The sequence below is a fragment of the Gigantopelta aegis genome, chromosome 6 (genome assembly GCF_016097555.1).
Source record: "Gigantopelta aegis isolate Gae_Host chromosome 6, Gae_host_genome, whole genome shotgun sequence".
Classification (NCBI taxonomy): Eukaryota; Metazoa; Mollusca; class Gastropoda; order Neomphalida; family Peltospiridae; genus Gigantopelta; species Gigantopelta aegis.
Window position 1 is genome coordinate 27,311,015 of NC_054704.1, and position 26,020 is coordinate 27,337,034.

Genomic DNA, 26,020 nt, shown 5'->3' on the forward strand with positions numbered 1-26,020 from the left:
ATGTTCGACGCCAGTGGCGGGGGATGCGTCTTTGTGTTGTTGCTTCTCCCAGGAAAACCAGTGATGCTGTTACCGAGAATGGAGAGGTAATATATGGAATTTAAATAAGAGAAATCGTTTTTGTGGTTGTAAAAAAAAGTGGATAGACAGGCAATTCGGGATTGTTACAATGGATACATTGGATACAAATGTAACGCCTGATATTAAAGACAATGATGTTGGAGATGGTGTTAAGGAGCAGAACAAATTAGATAAGGAAACGGAACAATGTGCGTCCAATGTAAACACGGACGTGACCCCTGACCCAGTGCTCCAGGGACAGCAGAGCGGGTCAGGGGACGCGAGTCCCACCAATGCTCATGCACACCAGGGTACATGCGTGACGTCAGACAACGAGTCTGACAGCTGTACGGACAGTGACGCGTTCATGAACAGCCAGCCAAACACGGACGATACGGGCAGTACGTCAGAGTCCGAGGACACCCAGATGTGAGTAAACGTAATAACGCATAACAACAGTTTACAACAAATTGTAAATATCGGACCCAATACAACAAACCATTTATATTTATATTTATATTTAAAATAAATAAAACAAAAGTGATCATTTCAATGAATCACTTAAATATTATTAATTAAAAAAAGTGTATTTCTATTATATTCTAAACCAATGGTCCAAATTAACACAGTATTTATAGTACGTTAAACAACGTTTAATACATTCGTTCCATATGAATAAATTTGGAATGGTAATAAAAGTGAGACTAAATCATTAAGTTTTATATCTTGAAAAAAGTTACTTGTTACCTGCTACCTGCGATAAACGAGAAATAAAGCATTAATTCATCCGTTCGTTCGTTCGTTCGTTCGTTCGTTCGTTCGTTCATTCGTTCGTTCATTCAACCATCCATCCAACCAACTACCAATCCATCCATCCATTTATCCATCCACTTAGTCCGATACATGTGACAAGTATTCGGTTAACACATGTATGCATAATAAAATGTTTTTAAATATAATACCCCAATTGAAACTGACACTTTTACAGTTACCAATAAGTGTTTTGTTGCTTCTTTTTTTGTTCTCTTTTTTATTTCGTTGTGCAAATAATATATTGGTACTTTGAGCTATTTATTGTTGGTTTGGTGCAGCCAGGGTTTCTGCCAGAGGGTAAAACGGGTATGGTGCCATACCCAAATATATTATTTTTGAAGTTAACCTTTTGACCAACTTAATTACTCTTACCATTACTGTATTATTGTGTTAACCATAAACCTAAACATAACCCATTGTTTCTGGGGAAGGACCGCCACACCCGCTGTTAACTTTGGTTGCTTTCAATTCCATAGCGCCATACCCAAAAATTTCTTTCTGGCAGAAACACTGTCAACACATAGTCTCCCGTCCGTGTTTATTGTGATGTGTTTCTGCCTGTTGTAGTCGTTATTGGCATATAATGATTATGATAAAGTAAGCTGTTGTTGTTGTTTTTCTCACCTACGAGATCAAATATTTCACCGGGTTTAGAGATGGTGTAACGCACGACATCATTCAAACGAAAGCAAGTATGCCCTATTTTGTCTCGTCAGTACACCGGGTGACACGAACATCACACACATCTCTGGTTCCAGTCCATTCTCGATTGCCGGATGTTTTTAAGTCGTTTCCATTGAAATTTAAATTGCAGCATGTAACACAGTAATCCTAATGGTAGAGGGTCACGAACAAAATGTGCTCAAACAGAAAACATATTTAAGGTATTGTATGCCTGTATTGACCATGCGACATGCTGGACAAGAAGCTTTATGGAATGAGTGGAATGAATCCATGTGTCATCAGAGTTGAAGGTTTTCTACAAACCAAACGCTAAATTTGTTTTGAATAAATTAGATAATCCTGAATTTTATTATTATACTTTTTAAAGTTGATTCTCCATAATTTCCACGCTCATCCTAACTCTTTTGACAGCACTCACAACAGAAATGATATTTGAAATAGAGAAGAGACATAAGCTATTTAGAAATATGAATATTGGTAGATTCAAACGCGGTTTTTTAGCAGCTGGAGAAGAAAAAAAGCAATGTCTTGCATGCGGAGTTTTAGCTCTATATACTAAAATATTATTATGTTCTAAATTGCGGTCTTAAATATGGTGGACACAAGCCACTCTGGTTCCTACTGTCTATGTGTCTCGTTCCTGCTTCCCAGTTTCACATCATATGCCCTGGGCCTTGTCTCTTGAACAACCACATGCACGTACGGGTCTCCTGACACGACTTGTGTCATCTGTACCACACACCTGTCAGTGCCCATCAGCTTTGATTTGGACACAGTCCGGCCACCACAGAGTGTTCAGTGATAGCTTCTGGCACATGCAGCCATCTACCGGCAAGCTCCTTTATTAATGACGATCATTATCTAAAGTAACATTCTAACCGGTCAACAAACTGTTACGACATTATTATTTTACTAGTCAACTGCTGGGAAGTTGTAAACAGGGACAGCTGTCCCAACTGATATGGCCCTCGACAGCAGCAGCAGCACCAACAGTCGTAGTCGTAGTAGTAGTAGTAGTAGTAGTAGTAGTAGTAGTAGTAGTAGTAGTAGTAGTAGTAGTAGTAATAGTAGTAGTGATGGTTGTAGTAGTAGTAGTTGTATTATTATTATTAATAGTAATAGCAGAAGGAAGGAAATAATTAGTTTAATATGTGCTGAGGTGGCCAAAAAAGAAAGAAATGTTTTATTTAACGACGCACTCAACACATTTTATTTACGGTTGTATGGCGTCGGACATATGGTTAAGGACCACACAGATATTGAGAGAGGAAACCCGCTGTCGCCACTTCATGGGCTACTCTTTTCGATTAACAGCAAGGGATCTTTTATATGCACCATCCCACAGACAGGATAACACATACCACGGCCATTGATATACCAGTCGTCCCGCCCATAGTAATAGTAGAAGTAGTTTAGGTAGTAGTAGTAGTGGGATTAGTCGAAGTAGTACGTAGTATTATTAGTGGTAGTGGTAGTAGTAGTTTAGGTAGTAGTAGTAGTGGGATTAGTCGAAGTAGTACGTAGTATTATTAGTGGTAGTGGTAGTATTATTAGTGGTAGTGGTAGTAGTAGTTTAGGTAGTAGTAGTAGTCGTAGTTGCAGTAAGAGTAGTGATAGTAGTAGTTGTAGTAATAGTAGTAGTAGTAACAGCAGCAGCAATATTAGTAGTAGTGGCAATGTAAGTATATTTCTTTATTTCTTGCAAATAGGTAGTGGTGGTGGTAGTAGTAGTACTGTAGTAGTGGTAGTAGTATAGAAGTAGTTGTAGTAGTAGTTTGTACAATGCATGCACATTTTAGATGCAATACAATATCTCTGACCACCTGTCCCACATTAACCACCAAAGTCTTGTGGACTCTATGGAATGGTGGTATCCATTAGTTTTAAAAATAGAACTTCTCCTTGTCTTCATCAGATGGTGGCCATTAAAGAAAAGGTCTTGTATAGACGCAACAAATCAAGTTTGGTTAATAGCTAATAGAAGTCAAATTTTATCATCCTAATGACCGATAGGAAGAGAGTATCACTTGTTGCCAGACGCCATCTCGATTACGACTGCACTGTGTTATAGGCTGTGCTGTACCAAATCAGTGGTTTCGCTTCAAAAGTGGCGGTGCACCTCAAATATTTACGGAGCAAAAGCAGCTACTGCTCTGATTGGTAGTAATATTATTATCTATTTTCAGTAAATTAATATAATTTTAGTTAGTAAACAGCTATTATGCTGGGTACACGAACTATACTTTAGAGGTTGAAAGCAGTGCAGCACAAAAAAAAAAAAAAAAAAAAAAAAAAGGAACTGCGATTTTCACCAAAAATAAGGTTTGCTAATAAAAACAAATTTCTTCAAATCTCTTAAACGCCACGCGAATCGTTTTTACTTGTAGATAGATTAAATATGAGGTACCACAATTTTATTAGTCTGGTTAGTATAAATAATATGGCTTGTAACTTACAAGCTGTCAGTATACATTCCCACTGGGGTAGACATTACTCATAGTACCTACCAACCTGAAAGTAGAAGACAAGACTATTGTCACCGAGATCAGTGTATAATTCATGCACAGTTCGTCTTTATAGTTATATACGGGTGGGATGTAGCACAGTGGTAAAGCGATCGCCTGATGCGCGATCGGTCTAGGATCGATCCCCGTCGGTGGGCCCATTTCTCGTTCTATTTTTGGTATATCAAAGACCGTGGTATGTGCTATCTTATCTGTGGAATGGTGCATATAAAAGATCCCTTGCTACTAATGGAAAAGTAGCGGGTTTCCTCTATAAGACTATATGTTTGACATCCAATAGCCGATAATTAATAAATAAATGTGCTCTAGCGGTGTCGTTAAACAAAACGAACGTTAACCTTTATGCAGAGTGTGTCTTTATAATTCAGGTTAAGATACACGAATGGTGTATGCTGAGGTTGATCAACCTCGATGGTGTAGTTCGTGGTTAAGCCATCGTACTGGTAGGTAACCCCGGTATCAGCTCCTTTCCAGAGTGAGAACATTTAACGGTTCATTGGATTGGCGTGAGGTCACTACACCGACCTCTGACTCACCAACCACCAAAAACTACTGGTAATCATAACCCACTGTCCTGGGCCCCGTTCCACGAAGCGATCTTAGCCCTAAGATCAACTTAAGTGCATAGGGTAGCTATGCGCTTACGGTAATCTTAGGGCTAAGATCGCTTCGTGGAACAGGGCCCTGGAACCCTTTTTATAAAACTACCTTATGCACTTAGATGGTCTTAGCGCTAACATCGCTTCGTAAAACAGAGCCCCAGACAGAGAGCCAAGATAGTTGACATGTCTGTGAGTCCAGAACAGCATACTTGAATCTCAGATAAAAATAAGTAGGAAATTCTGCCTTAAATGAATGAATGGAAATATGGAAGTCTTACTACACCGACGTACTGTTGTTAGTGTATATAAACTGTCTCCAATATGAGGCTGAACGTTCAAGTATAATATCATTCCACTGAAACCAGAAATAGAGCTCTCGTAATAAGACCAAGACTTCGTTGAACTTTCCCATCCTTTGAAATAGTAACTCAGTCTCAGGGTTTCATTCACGGTCAAGCTTCGGTGACCACGGCTTACCTCTGGGTTATTTGTTCATGTCAGTGGGGCGTGAAAGTTAGAATCGCCGATGACCTGGAGTAGAATTACGCATGGCGGAAGAAATGTGCCGCCTCCTCCAGTCAGAAAGACCGTAATTTGCACTCTTGGCTCAGTGGATGCCGACTCTGTTTAGCGGTATCTTCCAGATGATCCGTGAAATCTCGTTAGGTTTTCAAGCGTCGTGAATGTAACAATGTTTCGAGTTGGTAGTTCGGCAGTTTCATGATATGTAGTTATACACGGTACATGTAGGCAAGTGTTGCGACTATTATAGTATGTGGCATATGCTGTGGTCGAGCTGCTAGCACATGCAATTGCGGGCGTTCCACTCTACACCACCCAACCCCTTTCCTGTCCTGAACGGAGGATCCGGCGTAATTCGACACCTGCACCCATAACAGGCGTGCGCTACAACAACTTGCTATGAATGTGCACGTAAATCACTATGACTATGACTTTGACTCATGAGTTTGTTCTGCAGATCACCACATCTCACAGAGGCAAAAATACTATATAGTCTGAGGGTTTCTTTGGAGGCGGAATATAACTCATTCAGTAGAGCGCTCGTCGGACCCATTGAACGGACCAGTGGGGAAATATAGCGGGTTTCCTCTGAATTCTTTCTCAGAATGAGCAAATGTCTGACATCCCAAAGCCTATTAATCTCTCTCTCTCTCTCTCTCTCTCTCTCTCTCTCTCTCTCTCTCTCTCTCTCTCTCTCTCTCTCTCTCTCTCTCTCTCTCTCTCTCTCTCTCTCTCTCCGTGTGTATTAACCATTAATGCCTGTCCTGAACAGATATCCCAAATATGCCATGTGTGTGTCAAGGACAGCGTACTTTTACCATAATTGGGTATAAACACGAAAATACAGTATAATATATGACTAAAACCCCTATACTACAGGGCCGTAGCTAGGAGTTTTGTTTGGGGGGGGGGGGGGGGGGGGGCAACCGAGTAGTTAATAGTCTAAAACTCCTTAAACAGTTAAGAAGAGAATTTTCTTTAAGTTTCTATAATGCTTTCCGGATTTTTTTCTGTCCCCCGCTAGCTTACGGCCCTGTACTATAAGCACGTATTGTGCGATACGTTCTGCCAGTTGATGAAATCGCACTTCCTTGAACTCTGGTGTATCTTGACGATCTAATCGTTACAGTGTTTACACCTGAAGAACATAGTTACGAAAGACAGATTGAAATACACTGGAGACCATCCAAGACACTTATCTAAGTCTCTCCCAACAGTTGGACTTCTTCCATATCAACACCTAGACTGATGTCCGTCGGTTTTGAAATAACCAAATCTCGAGTATTCACGTTGGGCACGAGGATAAAACAAACTACTAATAAATACTTGAAACTGAAAAATTTGCGAAATGTTTATGTCGCATGTCGGAACAAATATGTTTGTTTTTTTCAAAAGAAAAAATAAATAAATTAATTAACAACAATACAACAAAACTTTTCAATAATTATATATTTATGGCGATAATGGGTAACTGGAAAGAAATATATTCCATCATTTATGCGCGAAGTGTTTCCTTTTAAAATTCCAATTATAACGAAACTTCTATGTCAGTGGTTTCTTTCGATATCTGTGGTTAATATTCAATACCCACATATTTAATACCTTGTCTATGTCCTTGTATAACAGTATTGTTTGAGAGAAGGTAGGCCACGCGTGGACTGTAAACAATCTACTGGGTGGCCGCCGTCTGAACTCGCGCATTGATATCCAAAATCACTCCGCGATGTCAATAATCACGTCTTTGTGAAACACGATCTAGTTCGGTTACTTCGAGAAGTAAGTATCAGCGGGGAAATAGTTTGTCTCACACAAATTGATCCCTGGACAATCAGAACCCCCATATAAAAGCATCGAGGAAGTCGTTATTTCGGTAGACAAACAGTATCCTCATACGACGTTGGGGTCGACGAGCACATACGCTTTCCCATGGACACCGGATTCTAACATCAACAAGACAATTGGAGTAATTACAGTCCGGGTTTATTTATACACCAAACACTGTCATGGCGTGGCAGAGCCATCTAATGGGGTTAAATTTACTGAGAATGCATCCCTCCGATTTTAGAATTAAAATTCAATGATATGTTTCAAATGAATACAGTCACTGACCAGTTTTAATAAACTTGCTTGTTCTGATGGATCTTTGCGATATTTATGAACACATCGTATACATTTACGAAGAAGTAATTCGTCTAATCATTAGTAATGTACTCGGCAGCCCTTAGTCTATGACATCGGCGACAACCACACTATAACTGTTGGTCAAAACATAATAATCATTAGTAATGTACTCGGCAGCCCTTAGTCTATGACATCGGCGACAACCACACTATAACTGTTGGTCAAAACATAATAATCATTAGTAATGTACTCGGCAGCCCTTAGTCTATGACATCGGCGACAACCACACTATAACTGTTGGTCAAAACATAATAATCATTAGTAATGTACTCGGCAGCCCTTAGTCTATGACATCGGCGACAACCACACTATAACTGTTGGTCAAAACATAATAATCATTAGTAATGTACTCGGCAGCCCTTAGTCTATGACATCGGCGACAACCACACTATAACTGTTGGTCAAAACATAATAATCATTAGTAATGTACTCGGCAGCCCTTAGTCTATGACATCGGCGACAACCACACTATAACTGTTGGTCAAAACATAATAATCATTAGTAATGTACTCGGCAGCCCTTAGTCTATGACATCGGCGACAACCACACTATAACTGTTGGTCAAAACATAATAATCATTAGTAATGTACTCGGCAGCCCTTAGTCTATGACATCGGCGACAACCACACTATAACTGTTGGTCAAAACATAATAATCATTAGTAATGTACTCGGCAGCCCTTAGTCTATGACATCGGCGACAACCACACTATAGCTGTTGGTCAAAACATAATATTTAAATACAACACTGTACAATAGAATGGCACGAATAATGCAGTGACGTGTATAATAGTAATAACATCCAATAAATTATCACTTATGGTTTCTTTCTCCTTCATTTTACATTCCTTTCTTCGTTTTCTGCAATCCTGACTGTAAGCGATTGTGTTTATTTATTTATTGTTTCCATCTTCTTGTGAATTTCCACCAGCTTTCAGGTATGCTTGATTTTTACACTAAACTACACTGCACTGCACTGCACTGCACTGCACTGCACTTCACTGCACTTCACTGCACTGCACTGCACTTCATTGCACTATACTTCACTGCACTGCACTACACTTCACTGCACTGCACTACACTTCACTGCACTACACTTCACTTCATTGCACTACACTTCATTGCACCATACTTCACTGCACTATATTGCACTTCACTGCACTGCACTTCACTGCACTTCACTGCAATGCACTACACTACACTACACTACACTACACTACACTACACTACACTACACTAGTCTACAGTACACTATACAGTTCTGTCTTTTTCAGATCTGCAATAGAGTTGGTTACCAACCTTTCATGGGATAACGCTTGTAAATTGGAAACATTTACTATATTGCTTGCCTTCCACTGTAAACAACAGATACTTCTCATTTAAAGTATAATATGGTTCCCCACAAACTATTAATACTATCATGGTCCAGGCTAGCATCACTTGAAGATGACAAAACAATTAATTTTAGAAAGTGCTTTATCACGCTTTATTTACCTCCAGTCATTAATATATACATAATAATAATAATAATAATAATAATAATAATAATATTGTTATTATTATAATACAGTACAACACAACATAACACAAATACTGTACACGATTTTCAATTCCAGAAAAGTGGCTTAATACTGCACTACATACTATTAACATACACACTTTCTCAATATCGGAATTAAACCTATCATAAAATAACAGAACTGACACCCCAAAACCCACATATTTCATATACCATGCTGGCTCATACTATTAAAGTACACACTTTCTCAATATCGGAATTAAACCTATCATAAAATAACAGAACTGACACCCCAAAACCCACATATTTCATATACCATGCTGGCTCATACTATTAAAGTACACACTTTCTCAATATCTGAATTAAACCTATCATAAAATAACAGAACTGACACCCCAAAACCCACATATTTCATATACCATGCTGGCTCATACTATTAAAGTACACACTTTCTCAATATCTGAATTAAACCTATCGTAAAATAACAGAACTGACACCCCAAACCCACATATTTCATATACTATGCTGGCTCCTTATGACAGTTCTAAGGAAGCTGCAGTAAATTAGGCTGAACGCCCATGGAATACATAATAAACTGTTATCATAATTATGACAGTGTGACAATCAAAAAGATATTTTTGTTATAATTTATTTTAATGCTTATATCGAGTTAAAAGTGAAGCACTCGGTTGTGGGCACACTTTAGCTACCGTAACTGTGCAGAATAACAGTTATATGTAAATGGATTTAATGCTCAAAAGGTTAGTTGTTAATGGTTGCCGAGACATTCTGTTGAGCCGTTAACTTCGTCTTGACGCCTATAGGTAGTACTAAACCAAATAACTTCCGGCTGGGTCATAGTTCGAAATACACCCAACTTCTGATACAGCAGTTAATATCATGTTATTGGTGATAAATGTGAGTGTGTTTGTTGTAAGCAAAAAAAATTTCATCTAGGCACAAAATGTATGCAATTTTATTTCATCTTGTGCCACTGTGTTAAGTAGCCTTCTGCTAGAAATATGTATGGGGTACCTGTAATAGAAGGTACTCAAATTTTGTGCGGAACTAGGGTAGTCATAGACGCTACCCGTTATTTCTGAAATGAGCAGCTTAACCCCTAGTTTTTTTTCTGATTTACTTTAAGGTTGAGGGGTGGTAGTATTTATATCTGTAATGTATATGTCGATTGATACACTGCAGGTTGGAGTTTTAGCCACATGTGTTACTACTGTCATCTATGGGATTGGATTTGGTGATATACACCCTGTATTGGAATGCGTGTCCATTACTTACCATTGCGCCATCGAGGCTGATGTATTTTCCAGTAAAATGTCTTCTCGCATTATCTAAACCAAGAGTTACAACACTCAATCGCTGAACAATGTGCTAAAATGTTAAATATAATTTAAAAAATTAACATAACGTACCTTCGCATCCGTCTACATATGTTTATTCAAAAGAAAAATAACGGGTCCAAGCTCACAAATAACTGAAGCAGGTTTGACACTTGATTATTCTTGCATTTCCATGTAAATGTCAATACATCGTCATCGCCAATTAATTATATCAGTTTAGACATTGCTGACGACAACCGGAAAGGAGGCTTGGACGTAAAATTCACCATCAGTATTTACCAAATATTGAATTATATTGAATGTTGGTAATTCGGTATTAGGACCATCCCACTATAAGACCAATTTTAATAAGTAACCGCCGATGGTCGCAACTGCGGAATTTCACTGTATGTATGTATGTATGTATGTATGTATATATATATATATATATATATATATATATATATATATATATATATATATATATATATATCTTATCAAAGATAAAGTAAAGCAACAGTTAATATTATTATCATCTTAGACTGTTGGCACAACGAACAAAGCAGACGTGATAAATCACCGACGCATCATTCGCCTGAAGGGCCCGACACTATGCTGCCGTTTGCAATCACACGCCAGGGTACGGGTTGCAGGAAAACGAGCGCGCATGTGTTTTCACCTCTTTTAATACAAGGAACTACAAGGAACTCTGGTATTAATCTAATCCACGTTTGGAGATTCGCCATAAATCTGGTTAGATAACAAGCTAATGTAGGTTACAGAAAGGTTAAAAGAACATGTTTCCTTATCTGCCTGAAAGAAGGAGGCTTATATATGCAGTCGTTTGAAGTCTTTCACTATAATTATGAATAAGTACACGTGAACGTGCAAAGGAAAAGGAAACAAAACCAAAACAAAATATAAACTGCACCAGTGTTAATTTTGTTATAATTTCAAATTATTTACCTCCTGGCAAATTAATTAAATGGTGCATTTAGGGGGTGGGTGGGTGGGGTGGGGGGGGGGGACTTTGAGGGCTTTGAAGCCTTCAGAACGAGATACTTGTAATTTCTCTTCACGTAATTTACAAAATACAAACTCGGAAAAACCTCCATCTCAAGTGAAATTTGTAATATACACACTAATCAGTTATGATATAACTAAATTAATTCATTTTAGAAAATGCATACAAATTCATAGACTTGCCTCTGCTTTTTCAGTGCATATAAACGCGATCGCGCTGTGAGACAAGGACACCACAACTGTCCAAGTTTATTAATGAATGAGCTTGTACACTTCGAATACATACACTGTTCATGATATTAGGAAATATATATATTGAAAATGAAACTTGCATTATACACATGTTTTTGTTACATACATGTATAAAGGTATCCGTTCGTAACGAATTTTAAGAAGGCAGTTAGTTCACTATTACTTTAAGCTAGTTTATAAGGCTATTCATTGGTTGTTAATTGTTTGGAAATATGGTTGTTATGGTTAAACTAAATGGGCTTTATGGTCTAAATGTAGTATGAACATTATACGTCAATGCTTTAATTAAAGTTTCTTTTTTAACGACACCACTATCTAGAGCACATTAATGTCAAACGTTTGGTAATTGTTTTTACACAGTCTTAGAGAGGAAACCCGCTACATTTTTCATTAGTAGCATGGGATTTTTTACATGCACCATCTCACAGACAGGATAGCGCATATCACGGCCTTTGATAAACCAGTCGTGGTGCACTGGCTGAAAGGAGAAATATCCCAAATGGGCCCTCCTGACGGGGATCGATCCTTTATGCTTGTTACCTTCACAAGCTGAAGAACTTTGAAAAGAATAGATTCGCAGTTATATTTACAAGTTTTGTCTCACCAATGCTCGTCTTAATGTTATTTAAATTATATATAGTAAAACAGATACCACTCAGCAGCCGCCCAAGAGTGCTAATACAGCTCTGTTATCCCATTCTATCTAGACACATACATTTAATATTCCAATGGACAGAAGAGTTCAGCAAGTGCGACATTAGTGATATCTTCTGAATCACTGTTTACACGTGGCCCGAAGAGTGACCTAGACATCTTTACCTTTGATATAAATTTTCACCACGTCGTGAACCTGACTATAGAGTTGCTATACAACAATGACAGCCCTGTATTTCCATCTGAATAAGAAACATATTCTTTTTGATACGTCGCCAAACAATATTCTCAAACAATAAGAATCCCGACACTATACTCTAGGTCATGAAATAAAGTACTGTTTTATTCTCTCGGCCAGGCATAGTAGCCATACATTATATTGTGTATTATTTACGACTCTCTAGAAGTCTGATACAAATATTATCATCACGCCCATGCTGGTAAGTCGACTGTTCAAGGTTTAACACAAAATTATAATTTGTCATTCGTACTTTGTTTTCCGTTTTATATTTGAACTTCTGATGCGACAGAACGAATTCCACTGCGACCAGTGGTAGGATTATTAAATTTAATGTTAATATTTCTTCACATTTTATATTTTCCTGGATATTGTCTTAGAAATTCTGAGACAAGAACAACACCATCACGGCTGGCCCGTTAAGACGCGACCTTCCATGGTTATTTAAATACTAGTACGTCAAAAGGGACAACATGCAGATTTTGACTGAGACCGGACGGATTTACGGGCTCTTCCAAGATGGATGACAGCTTTAGTATCATCTGACACATGTCTTAGCGATTCAGTGTCACAAGCATCTCGAATTTGTTCCTGCGCGTGGGCTTTTTTCCTTCTTCTTGTCGTCTGCTATATCATTTACGCGCTTTCTGCTTGCTTGTCCATGACGGTTTTTTTTCACGGATACACAACGGTACAATGATTTAATATCTGCTTCCAGATGGGTACCCGTGGCACGGCAAAGCGGATCAGGAATATCGGGTATGGGCTCAACCGAGAGAAGCCGATATTCCAGTAGCCCGAACCCAGAGGACAGCTCGCCCGACTGCAGCAACAACGTCAGACGAAAGTTGATCAACGGGACCATGTCGAGTAATCTGACGGGCGACGCCAGATCCACGGTGAGCGAGCCAACAGCTCGAGTTCACTACGGACCCCGCGGAACTAGCTCCCAGCTGAGTCTTCCACGCAAAGGGAATACCAATCTGGGAGACGTGCAAGGAGGGACAGCGGGAACCCTGGATACAGAGTTCTCTGCCATGATGCCGGGACTTCCAAACGGAGATTCAGGTGAGTGTACCCATTATACTGAATTTTGTTCTTGTTATTTCCCTTTTTGTGGGTATTAATTTTTTAAAGTATATATTAATATTTTTTAGACTATAAACAATAAGCCTGGGTGTTTTTTTCATTTTTGTTTTTTTCATTTTTTTTTTTTTTCGTTTGTTTTCCCTGTAATATTTATTAGAAATTTATTTTAGGTTGTTAGCAATGGATCTAAATGGGTTTCACGGTCTGATCGCTGACTGATGTCATGCTTTGTGTTTGCCCTTGTATGAGAACAATTTGTAATTGAACAATTATAATTATAGTAATAATAAGAACAATTATGAAGATCGTCCATTCTCAAACTCGCCGTCTTGGACACGTCTTCGCGGACAAATATTAACGGTTAGTGGTTAGTTATCATGTGTCTCAGTGTGCTCTAGTGGTGTCGTTAAATAAAACAAACTTTACTTTTACTCTGAGTTGTACTAATACCGGATTGGAGCGGATACCGAGATACGAACCCAGTAACCTGTTGTTAAGCCGTTGAGGTCGACTAATAACATGTTTGTGACTACTGACAGATTACCCACATTACAACCTCAAGCTGATCTAAACACGGCTGGTTAGTCAAAGAACCCCGCCCACTAGTACATTCTAACGGTGGCGGGGTGTATTATACCCGTTTAGCTGTACACTTTGACAAATCACAGCTTGACCTCAAGTGCATGTTAGGTCAAGCGGTTGAGTGCACCGGCAATTTGTTTCCTTAAAAAACGTAGAAGAGAATGAATGCTTGAGACCGGCCTCGGCGATGTCGTAGTTAAGACATTGAACATAAGGCTGGTAGGTACTGGGTTCTCAGCCAGGTACCGGCTCCCACCCAGAGCGAGTTTTAACGACTCAATGAGTAGGCGTAAGACCACCACACCATCTCGCTCTCTCGCTCTCTCTCTCTCTCTCTCTCTCTCTCTCTCTCTCTCTCTTTCGTTTGAAACGCTTGAGCGAGTGACAGGTCTGGCATTATTTTTGTCTGGTGTTTTATGTCATCTTCTATGTCATGGGTAGACCCATTTAGTTTCTTTCATTGTTCACGACTGGTTTGGCAAAATCCGTGGCATGTACTATCCTGACTATATTATAAGTAGAATGCACCTGTGTGATAGATCTGAGTATCGTGATACATGTATGTCAACACCAAAATAATTAGTTTAATATGTGCTGAGGTGGCCAAAAAAGAAAGAAATGTTTTATTTAACGACGCACTCAACACATTTTATTTACGGTTATATGGCGTCAAACATATGGTGAAGGAACACACAGATAATGAGAGAGGAAACCCGCTGTCGGCACTTCATGGGCTACTCTTTTCGATTAGCAGCAAGGGATCTTTTATATGCACCATCACACAGATAGGGTAGTACATACCACGGCCTTTGATATACCAGTCGTGGTGCACTGGCTAAAACGAGAAATAGCCCAATGGGCCCACCGACGGGGATCGATCCCACACCGACCGCGCAGCGAGCGAGCGCTGTACCACCGGGCTACGTCCCGCCCCTGAGGTGGCCAAGGCTTGAAGTTCATTTTGTGGCCATAGAACTACATGTATACTGTTAGTATTTTCTCTGTTGTCGGGATCGGGAGTTAGCTGTGGTGCGATAGGTCGTAGGATCGACACCTTGATATCCCTCCCCCGTCACTGCTTGTTCTTAACACCGGGTATATTAAAGTCCATGGTAAATGGTCAGGGTTTCTGCCAGAGTGTAAAACGGGTATGGCGCCATACCCACATATTTGGCAGATTTTATTTTTTGAAGTTAACCTTTTGACAAAATTAATTATTTTTATCATTACTGTATGCTTTTCTTAACCATAACCCTAAACTTAACCCATTTACATTCTGAGAGAGGCCATCATGCCCTCTGTTGACTGTGGTTGCATTCAATTCCATAGCGCCACACCCCAAAAATGTTTCTGGCAGAACCACTTATGGTACATATAAAAATTGCAAAGGTCACAGCGTGTGCTCAAGTCGGTTGGGCATCACAACATCTTGCTCTTGGTAGCAGCATTAGCACGTTAAACGCTTATGCAGGTATTTTATACATGCCCTATTTTGGCGTTTTGTGCAATGAATACTGTAGTATCTGATCCTATAAAAGCAGTGTGCAACGTCACTTAACTCTAATAATGATCCTATAAATGCAGTGTGCAACGTCACTTAACTCTAATAAACTATGTTCCACAGAGATACTAAGCTTGATCTTACAGAGTATATTTACACAGTAGTTAATTAAAAATGTGGTTGGGTGTCGCTAAATAATCTTTGATTTAAAAGCATCCCGGATCTGTCAACTTCTAAGCGCAATTTTGCTACTAGGTATAGGCCTACTTTAGGTATTATGTTTTACCATTTTCATATAAAATGAAGTTATATATAGTTGGTTTCCAGATTAATAGCGAAGGAATGTAAGCGATGTGACTTTTTGGCCCCTACATTGTTTCGAACTATAACCTTTAATAACTAATCTAAAATAAAACGATATTTTAACACACGTGACAACAGAATAAATCTGATCATATTACAAATATTTAAAAATGTTTTTGTACATGTATATAAAATTAGAGCCAGCAATATCGTTGTCATTGTACTCCCACATGAAAAGTCATCTCAGCTACATCTGAGAACTAGTAATCTCAACTTTAAAAGAGATTCGTCTACAGTACCGGAACTACACGGAGATAAGCGGAAGCAATGCTTCTTCCGGACTCTCTGTAGATATTGCGATGATTTAGCTTGTGAGTGCTCCATCCGTTATTGCTTTAAATAACATGTTGTTTTCAAGTTGGCTCTCCTAGCTTTGATAACATATAGTGTAGGGACTATATCGCGGCCTTAGCTTTGGTTCCAGCACAAATGATAGCTCACCGGAACTACTAGCCGCTGTTGCGGTAGATGATTCAGATACTGTCAATATTTTCCCCTTATGTGTTTATACAGTGTCTCGTTCAAGAGCTACGATTCAGACACAGGCTGTTAACAGTGTATTTGTTGATATCGCTTGTTGCCCGAACATTTAACGTCTCAACCAGGCCCATCACGTCTGCTTCTTGGCAGTGATTTACCGTCGGAAGGAACTCTTTTGCTCTAGGGTGACCAGAAAGACAACTGCAAATGCCAATGGCTTTCATGCGTTTCCATTTGCTGTAAAAATAAATTCCAAGATAAGAGTCCCAAGTGCTAAAAAATGCAGGTCCGATTCCAATCGGCGACCGTCTAGGAACATGACTGTAAAAAAAAAGACTATTACCTTTTGGGAGATACTTTTTTCCCCCTATTGGAGGTCAATAAGTCACGAGGCAGATAGGCAGTTTTCCGTACAGCTATTTCTAACACACATACCAACTTAATGGTAATTAGCAGCGATAGAAGTTTCACCCATACAACAGAAAGGTCAAGTTATAAATAAAGAATAGAATGTATCTCTAAAAGAGCAAGTACAAATTCTGTAAAAAAAAATAAACAAAATATTTGGTTTGGTATGTCGTAGTTCTGTTAACAGATAGTTGATTGAAGACGATACCGGGATACGAACCCAGTGCCCTGTACTTACCAGCTTTTCGTGATCAAAACTGATGTAAATTGTAACCGTGAGTCTTCAACAAAAGGTGACTGAAAACAAGAGAAAAGATTATACTTATCCTTCAAGCCTCCAATTGCAAACGAAGTCCTAAATCGCGTGGCTGTGCTTAGGGAGAGAGAGAGAGAGAGAGAGAGAGAGAGAGAGAGTGTGATTAAGGTGCCGTTTTTATTTAGCTAAAGAAGAACTACATTTCTGTGACCTGATTCTGTTTTACACTCCTAGTTATTTTAATCTAGGTACTGTCCTGAATTCGTGTATTCTAACTAGTATAAAATGCAAACAATTACATTGAGTTGAAATACTGTATTTGCCAAGAAAATTAAGCTATCTTGTACGGAATGTCAGACGATTGTATGTTTTTCATATGTGTGGATTATAGGCGCGTTGAGGCGCATGATTCTGGCAAAATAACCTCTGTACGTCCAATTATCCACTGTATCTGCGTTGATTCAAAACGTCTGGACAGAAATAATAAACAAACGTTTGGACTCACTTTGCCAGATACAGCGGGGCAGACGACTGCTTTGTCTACAGATGTGATTATTTGTTTGCTGACTCAAGGTCAAGGTCTCGACACGTCGAACGCCAAAATTCTGCTTGCAAGAATGTATAGCAATTACAGGGGAAAAGGCATATGTTTCTCATAAAAAAAATACACTGACGTTTGAAAATCTATTTTATTGTCAAAACTGACAATGTCGATTAAAATAGATAAATTACTATAACAAAATCCATAATAATAATTATTTATTATTAGTAACAGAAGTCTAAATATCAGAAGTTACTATTCGGCAAGTATGATGTCAGTATCGTGCTTTATTTACACAGTCGGGGGAAACAAAACAAAAACCAAAAACAAAACAACCCCCCACCCAAAAAAAGAAGAAGAAGAAGCAAACCAACCTCAACCAACAAAGAACCCAAAAAACCAACACCAAAAAACAACCCCCTAAAAACAAAACAAAAACAAAACAAACCCGATAAAAAACAAATACAACTCCCCAACTCCCTCCCCCAAATCAAAACAACAACACGAAAACCGTGTTTGACTGTAGGGACCTTTTGCAACCCGATATATACAATTTCAGTTGTCTACATCTGGTAATCATTACCGATGATTATCAAGGCTAAAACTGTTTGGCGTTTACGTTCAACATCACTTCCAATGAAAAGCAAATTTTAAGAAGCAAGCATGCAAAACATTAAGAACCAATCCAGACGGGGAACGTACGACGGGAATGTATTAAGATGGACGATAACGACAGTTATCTAATCAATCAATTACACACATTCCTCATGGCTGTAAACGACACAGAAGACATCCCATCATATAATTGCCGCTTCATATTTCGCTCATAACGAGGAAGATTTGTAGCACTTCAGTCGTCTTATGGAATTATCTCAACCGATAGTCGTCGAAACGAATACTTGGTACCGTTAATGGTGGGAATAGATAAAACAAACATGTCTAAAGAAAATGTATTCGTCTTTGTTGGCAGTGGAATTGGTCGACGTTTTAGAATTTAATTACGACCTCTTCCTACGTATTGCAGTAATACGGTGAACAGAAAAAAAAATGACAGACAAAATTAATGGCGACCAGTGTAAACACACACACACACACACACACACACACACACACACACACACCCTCAACAACCCAAAACAAATAAAAATTAAACCAAAACTAAGCACAAAATTAAATAACATTGATAAGATATGAAATGGAAGTTCAGAAACAGGAAACTATAGAAGGATGAAACACAAACATGTGACGTCACACCCTAAATCAATAATCGTCTTTATAGGTTGAATTATTAGATAGACACCAACCCCCAACCCCTCCGAAAACCACACACCGCCTCCCCCACACGCACGCACGCAAACGCACACGCACACACACACACACACACACACACACACACACACCATAAAACAATACTCCTTCCATAGAAAACACAAAAGAAGAAAAAACAAGCCTAACAAAATATACAGATTTCATAAATTTAATAAAAAATGCCATTAGCAAGAAATATCACACAGTGACGAACCTTTGTTTATAGCATTTGAAAACATTTATTTTCACCGTATGGATAATCTACATAATATGTAAACCTCTATCGCGATATATCAAAACAGCGATGGTACAGACGTGGTGCACGGTGAAACACCCGTCGAAGAAGTGATATTTGATGAGATATGCGAAAACCATTCTCGACTGTTTTTGAAATGCGATCTCCTGAAACTGAGCTCAGCATGTTGAAAACACTTGTCCAGATAGGAGAATATTAAAGATTATAAACAGATGAACAATCCAGCTGTGTTGCCCGTGCTGTGTCTGGTGCCGCCGCTCGCTCAACTAGACAACACTGACAGAGATGTCCTGGCCACTCCCTGCTCTTGGCAACACTGTGTTATCGGTGCACATTCCTTCAGACACGAAAGCACATACCACCAACTTTCTTGCATCTGTCGCGAACCATTGGCTGACACGGACAGTAAACTAATGGCGGTACTGAGGGGAATCGATCCTAAGACCAATCGCACCTCGGTCGAGCGCTCTACCATTTAGCTACAGCTACACCACATCACTAGAGAGAATAGAGCTCACTCTCCGAGTTTCCTACAACATCAGTTCAATTAATATAGAAATCCCACGGACACTAGAATCACTTTATAAAAAACACCCAACAAACTAAACAAAACACCCTACTACATGCTCAGCCACACCACAGCCCCAGCTTCTCCCAGTACTGTTAAGCACGGACAGATAAAGATAAAGATAAAAATCCCACATACGGAACTGGATGCAAAACATGTTCCATATTTGTACAAACACGTCACATGAATACGTCATACTATGAACTGTTCTAGACAATAGCTAAACAATGCTTGTGCTACAAAACCACCCAGTTCCCTGAAAGTCCAGTACACTACCGATCATAATTATACAAAACAATTACAAATAAAAACTAACAGTAGGTCATTAGATGCCCTTTATACAAACACTACTACAAATTCAAGTTCTTTATTGCTTTAAAATGTACACCGAATCGGCATCATACAAATATACAACATATAATAAATATAGACATACTGAGCTGAAGCATATTAATGATTATAAAATGAACTCATGTTTACACCACTGCAATCCATTTATGTTCAAAACGAGGGAAGCCCAAGCGTGTTAAACACATTTATTTATGAGCGTTTGAAAGATTGCTTGACCATATGTGTAAGGGGAACCAAGCGGCCGCGGTCAGATACAGATTCTGATTTAGTTTGGAAAGAAATCTATAAATGTCAAGAGTATCGTTTGATGTTTTGTCAAAAAACGTTAATAAAGAATGTGTGTGCGTGTGTGTGCGAGAGAGAGAGAGAGAGAGAGAGAGAGAGAGAGAGAGAGAGAGAGAGAGAGAGAGAGAGAGAGAGAGAGAGAGAGAGAGATAGAGGGATAGAGAGAAAGAGACGGTAGAAGGTCCAGAGAGAGAGAGAGAGAGAGAGAGAGAGAGAGAGAGAGAGGGGGGGGGGGGAGGGAAGGAGGGAGAGAGATAGAAAGAAAGAGAGAGACGGTAGAAGGTCCAGAGAGAGAGAGAGAGAAAGAGAGAGAGAGACGGTAGAAGGTCCAGAGAGAGAGATAGAGAGAGAGAGAGAGAGAGAGAGAGAGAGAGAGAGAGAGAGAGAGAGAGAGAGAGAGAGAGAGAGAGATAGGGGAGGGAAGGAGGGAGAGAGATAGAAAGAGAGAGAGAGACGGTAGAAGGTCCAGAGAGAGAGAGAGAGAGAGAGAGAGAGAGAGAGAGAGAGAGAGAGAGAGAGAGAGAGAGAGAGAGGGAAGGAGGGAGAGAGATAGAAAGAGAGAGAGAGAGACGGTAGAAGGTCCAGAGAGAGAGATAGGGAGGGAGAGAGATAGAGAGAAAGAGAGAGAAAGAGAGAGAGACGGTAGAAGGTCCAGAGAGAGAGAGAGAGAGAGAGAGAGAGAGAGAGAGAGAGAGAGAGAGAGATAGATAGAGAGAGAGAGAGAGGGGGTGGGTGGGGTGGGGGTGGGGGTTACGACACTTAAGCATTCTGCTTAATCTTTGCCGTCGGTATTTTTCTACTTCAGGTGTACCGTTCCTCGTCGTGGTGCAGGCGTGGCAACATTCTCATGGGTTTCCCTAAGAATGGCGAATGGAGCACACATTCTTGAAAATAGTTGGAATAGTTCTACACGCATCTATGATAGAATTTTAGATTGAGGTTGATCATCATATACCTTCATGGGGTTTTTTGTGCTGGTGTTTGGTTAAACATTCATTCATCATTACTGTTTTACTTCAGTGTCATGTTATGCTAGTCTCAGACTACCAACCGCCAAGACAAAGTTGGCCAACGTTTAATCTCACGACTTCTAGGACTGTCCAGTTGGTGGTCTTAACGTTCTTACAACTCGTCGTATACGCTTTCTGTTAGTGGTTGATCTGAGCGCAACCGTCGGGAATTGGAAATTACAATGCAACAGTCGAGTTGGTCAACGTCATCGTGATAGTTGACAGTCTGATCCTAGCATTAGTATCCCCACGCGACACGACCCGCCACAGTACACCACACCTAGGGACACGACCCACCACAGTACACCACACCTCGCGACACGACCCACCACAGTACACCACACCACGCGACACGACCCACCACAGTACCACACCACACCCAAGCATACGTAATAATCACTCCGAACTCATTGAATACCGATTGTCACCGGGATTCTATAATACCCGTAAATGAATAAAACACGATTGTCCAAACATCTCTCCTAAATGTATATCTATTAGATGTCTCTGTAACAGGCAGTTATACCCGCTGTGGCTCGTCTCTAGGTATGATCAGAGATACGATCTTATATAAAGTATATATTATTATAGCACGTTTAGTTCACTAGAAAACACAACAAAAACACAATACACTTTGGAATCTGTATTAACCTACGCTGACAATTGTACTGCCGCAGTAGTTAATTAATAACAACAATAATAACAACCCAGAACTGATCACTTAATTAGTTACTCTCTAGGTGTCTAGTTTACACAATATGCTAATCACTTCACCGTGACACAACACCCACACGTGTGATAATTGAGAAACGCTAACACACAGACGTGCGATAATGGAGAAGCGCTTCCAGGGGAACTTAATTAATAAAGGAATTACAACACGATTCCTAACTGGTTAATTTTTAATTTACCTAACTACTCATACAATAACCTTGTAATACAGAATTAATACTGGTACCTATCACAATAAAGACAATGACCTACAGTTTACCTAGGTCCTCTAGGATGACTGGCTAAGCTTTATATTACCAAATACTCGTATAATGTTAGAACAATAAGTCTACGATTTACTTCGTCAGATGACCGAAGACACTGTCTAAAGAATATTGGTATAATACAGTATGAAAATATTTAAAGTCACATCAATCACATCAAGGTTATACACAGAGCAGACAATATATATTTACCAAAGTCCCGTCTGAACTAATATAGATCGTTCAGTGGACGACGTCCGTGCCCCTGGATACCTCCAAATGTTTCTCCTCGATATATCTAAAACACTAGCTATTTATTATAAGTCGAATATCGCCTGGGGGTACATCGCGGCACCGAATCTTATCATGAGATATTTCCCCAACTCTCAGAGACGCATTTTTCTCTTTGATCGCCAAATCACGGTTGTAAAAACCGCACTCGCGGAGGTATTACGTAACTACTGGCTACATGGCCTCCGCACCTGGCTGGGTGTGTATTAGAAAAGCTCAATGACCGTCGCGCAAAGGTATCACGTAACAAGTTGCCCATCTGGGCTTAAGTGCAATTTGGAACTGCACACGGCCCTCTAAAACAATTAATATCGCCACAGGCGAAAGGAAATTAAGAGCATGTACCGTCACACCGATATTTAACTCAATTATATTAATAGTAACCTACAAGGCTTAAAAGTGAAACGTGTTATACTAACGTATCTGTTACGTGTTATACTAACGTATCTGTTATTCATTTCTCGAGATTTGTTATATCGAAAATGACAATTGTAAATAAAAAACGCCTATCTACACGTACACCTTTTTTTTCATGCTTTCATCATTTACTTCTCAAACTTCAAAGCCAGAAGAGCCAATAAAGGGGGTTAATTCTGTTCACATCAAAACAAATCAGTCTGCGTTTGTGTAGCCGGTATAAATATCTTGACCTTCTTCTCGTTATTGGTCGGCCCTGTTATTGAAGCCTGTACCGCTTCGGTCTCCTCGGGACTCCTACTTTCATCAAGTTCTTGAACTCGGTTTTAATGTCATGAGAGGTAATCATTTTATCTCGTCTGCGTGGTAATTGATCGCAGCATTCTGGTTGTTAATCTGGTCTTCTCGGGGGAGTTTCACCTCGCAATCTGTATGACATGGATCCATCACATTGGTTTATCATCACACCCAGATTACATTATCAGGGACGAAGGCGAATCTTCTTTTTTTCTGGAATGAGGAGGCTGGGTGCGATGATGGAAATGGTAGAAGTTTGTCACTTGCTTTGTCTGTATAAAAATTAGCACCATTAGCATATAACGATCTGAATAGATCGGGCCCTTATAAGGGCCCCTATAGGCAACCTAGGGAGACATCCCAAGACCAGCTAGGTCCTAGTAACGAGCTACTCTCGGCAAACTAAGTTCCAAAACATATATAACTCCCCTTTTTCCATTTGGAGGACCGATAAAAAATGCGCCAAATTTCCTTCATTCAAACTGCGCACCTTTTCCCTTTGGCATCAATCCTACGGGAAATTCAAAATTCCATAGAACTCAAACCAACCCTTCCGGTCGGGCTGCTGGTGCTCTCTTGCACCTGCCAGTGCAGGCGGTCCCTTCTCCAACCCACCCCAATCTTTCCTGTCCTGGACGGAGGATCCTGTCGAGGCCGACACCTGTGCCCATGGCAGACATGCGCTAAAACAGCTTGCACCGAATGTGCATGCTAATCTCTATACCATACCATACCATCAATGTAAAGCAGTATCAGTACCACCAAATCAAATACAGATGTTGTAATCGTTATGTTACCAAACCATTGCCCCACGACTAGCATATCAAAGACTGCAGTATGTGCTGTCCTGTCTGTGACAAAGTGCATATAAAAGATCCTTTGATGCTATGGAAACGGGTTTACTCTAAGACTTCCGAGTCCAAATTACCAAATAAATGACATTTAGTAGCCGATAATTAATTATCAATGTGCTCTAGTGGTGTCGTTAATCAAAACCAAACTTTAACACAGCGTATGAGGGGAGCGAAAAGGAAGACAGAACATTTAAATTTGTAACCAAGACAAGCTCGAACAATATACTATAAGCAGTGAACTTTTCACCAAAATTAATTGCCTTTCAATTACAGAAGCATAATGTGCAGTCTAATGATAAATTCACCATGCATCGATATAGTTATCTCTGTGTCAGTACAGGATATCATTAAACGTGTGTTAACAACACCCCTTCTATAACATTGAAAACGTATACATTTTGACTCCGGTGGTCGTTGTAGCGTACATAGAAACATGTATATTTGGTTACTTTTAATGACTGTTTAGAAGTAAAAAGGGGAGTGGTGCCTTTATGACACACAGAACAAACACCGACAAAGACCCGATGTGTTTCCTTTGAAAACAGGACAGCCTGCGGGGCATCCATCAACCTACGTGATGCACGAGTCATTCCTGGAGATTTTCTCCGTGAAAGCTGATATTTGGGATCTAATCACAATGCCATCGCCTGTGCATTTCACTTGGTTGACAGGGTGTTATGTCTTGAGGGTAGCCGACTCCCTATCGCGTGTTTATGTTCAAGAGACTGGTTGGGAATGCTGTCTCGCTGTTTAAATTACCAGATCATTATCATAGTGGTGAGATGCTTGGAAATTAGTAATAACAAAAATTACATTCATTTAAAAAGTGAGATTGTGGGTTTTTGGGTGTTTTTTTTGTTGCAAATCCAGCTCAGTTTGTGATTTAACGGTTGCGTCTGATTCGACTGTTGCAGGAAAAGATGAAATAATTTACGAACCATCATAAGCATACTAAACGGGGAGGCGAGGCTCAAATGAGCTTTCCTTAAACCTTTTCATCATATATTCCCATCATTCTACCAACAACATTAGTTGTAATCCATGTAAAATGCGTAGTGATTCGTTTCCAGTCATATATTGCTGTTTGGCAGTAATATTAATATGAATACATATTTTTATCCAGATTCGGGCATTTTCGTTTAATTCGGGAAAAAACTCAGCGTGCCCCCTACAAAAATGGAAGTCCGTGCGCCTGTGCGAACCACGGGCACTCGAATGGTCATTCTATTACCAAAATCGGGATGTAGGTCAGTGGGCTTCGAACTTAAATGCTAACGATAGATCAATGACCCTCAGTGGACGTATTGGTTTATTTCCCGTTCCAACACGTTTTCCACACCTGGTGCATCAAAAAGGAACGTGAGATGTACAATCCTGTCTGTGGCGAAGTACACAAAAAATACATTTGCTGCTAATTGAAAGAAGTTTATTTGACATCAAAGAAGTTATTTCATTCTTTAGGTTGAGTCGTTAAATAAAACAGTCCTTCCTTTCTCATTCTTTAGAAAGAAATGCCTTAATTACACTCTTCCCTGAGTACTCTTAAGTGCCATTGATTTTATTTCTTTTCTTCGTATAAGTTACTTTTCCGAGATTCCGAACGACAAAACAGTGTTTGATTTGCCCACATGGCGTCCGCAAACTAGAAATTCATGTCATTTGAAATCTTTACATGCTGGTTTTGTTCGTGGTTAGATTTGAGACATCCTGATCTGGGCGTTTGACCCGAAACGTACCAAGACGTTCAGACAGCACACATATTACATCTGAAGAGAAAATT

At 39.6% G+C, this 26,020-nt stretch overlaps 1 protein-coding gene across 1 annotated transcript in view; it reads left to right on the plus strand.

Moving 5' to 3' along the window:
- Nucleotides 1-160: 160 nt before the first annotated feature.
- LOC121375969 (proton channel OtopLc-like) overlaps nt 161-26,020 on the plus strand; it is a 46,082-nt gene continuing 20,222 nt past the window's right edge. The window contains exons 1-2 of the mRNA XM_041503714.1: nt 161-489; nt 13,128-13,477. Of these exons, the coding sequence (XP_041359648.1) occupies nt 170-489; nt 13,128-13,477 (670 nt within the window). The 5' untranslated portion in view covers nt 161-169. The remainder of the gene's footprint in view (nt 490-13,127; nt 13,478-26,020) is intronic.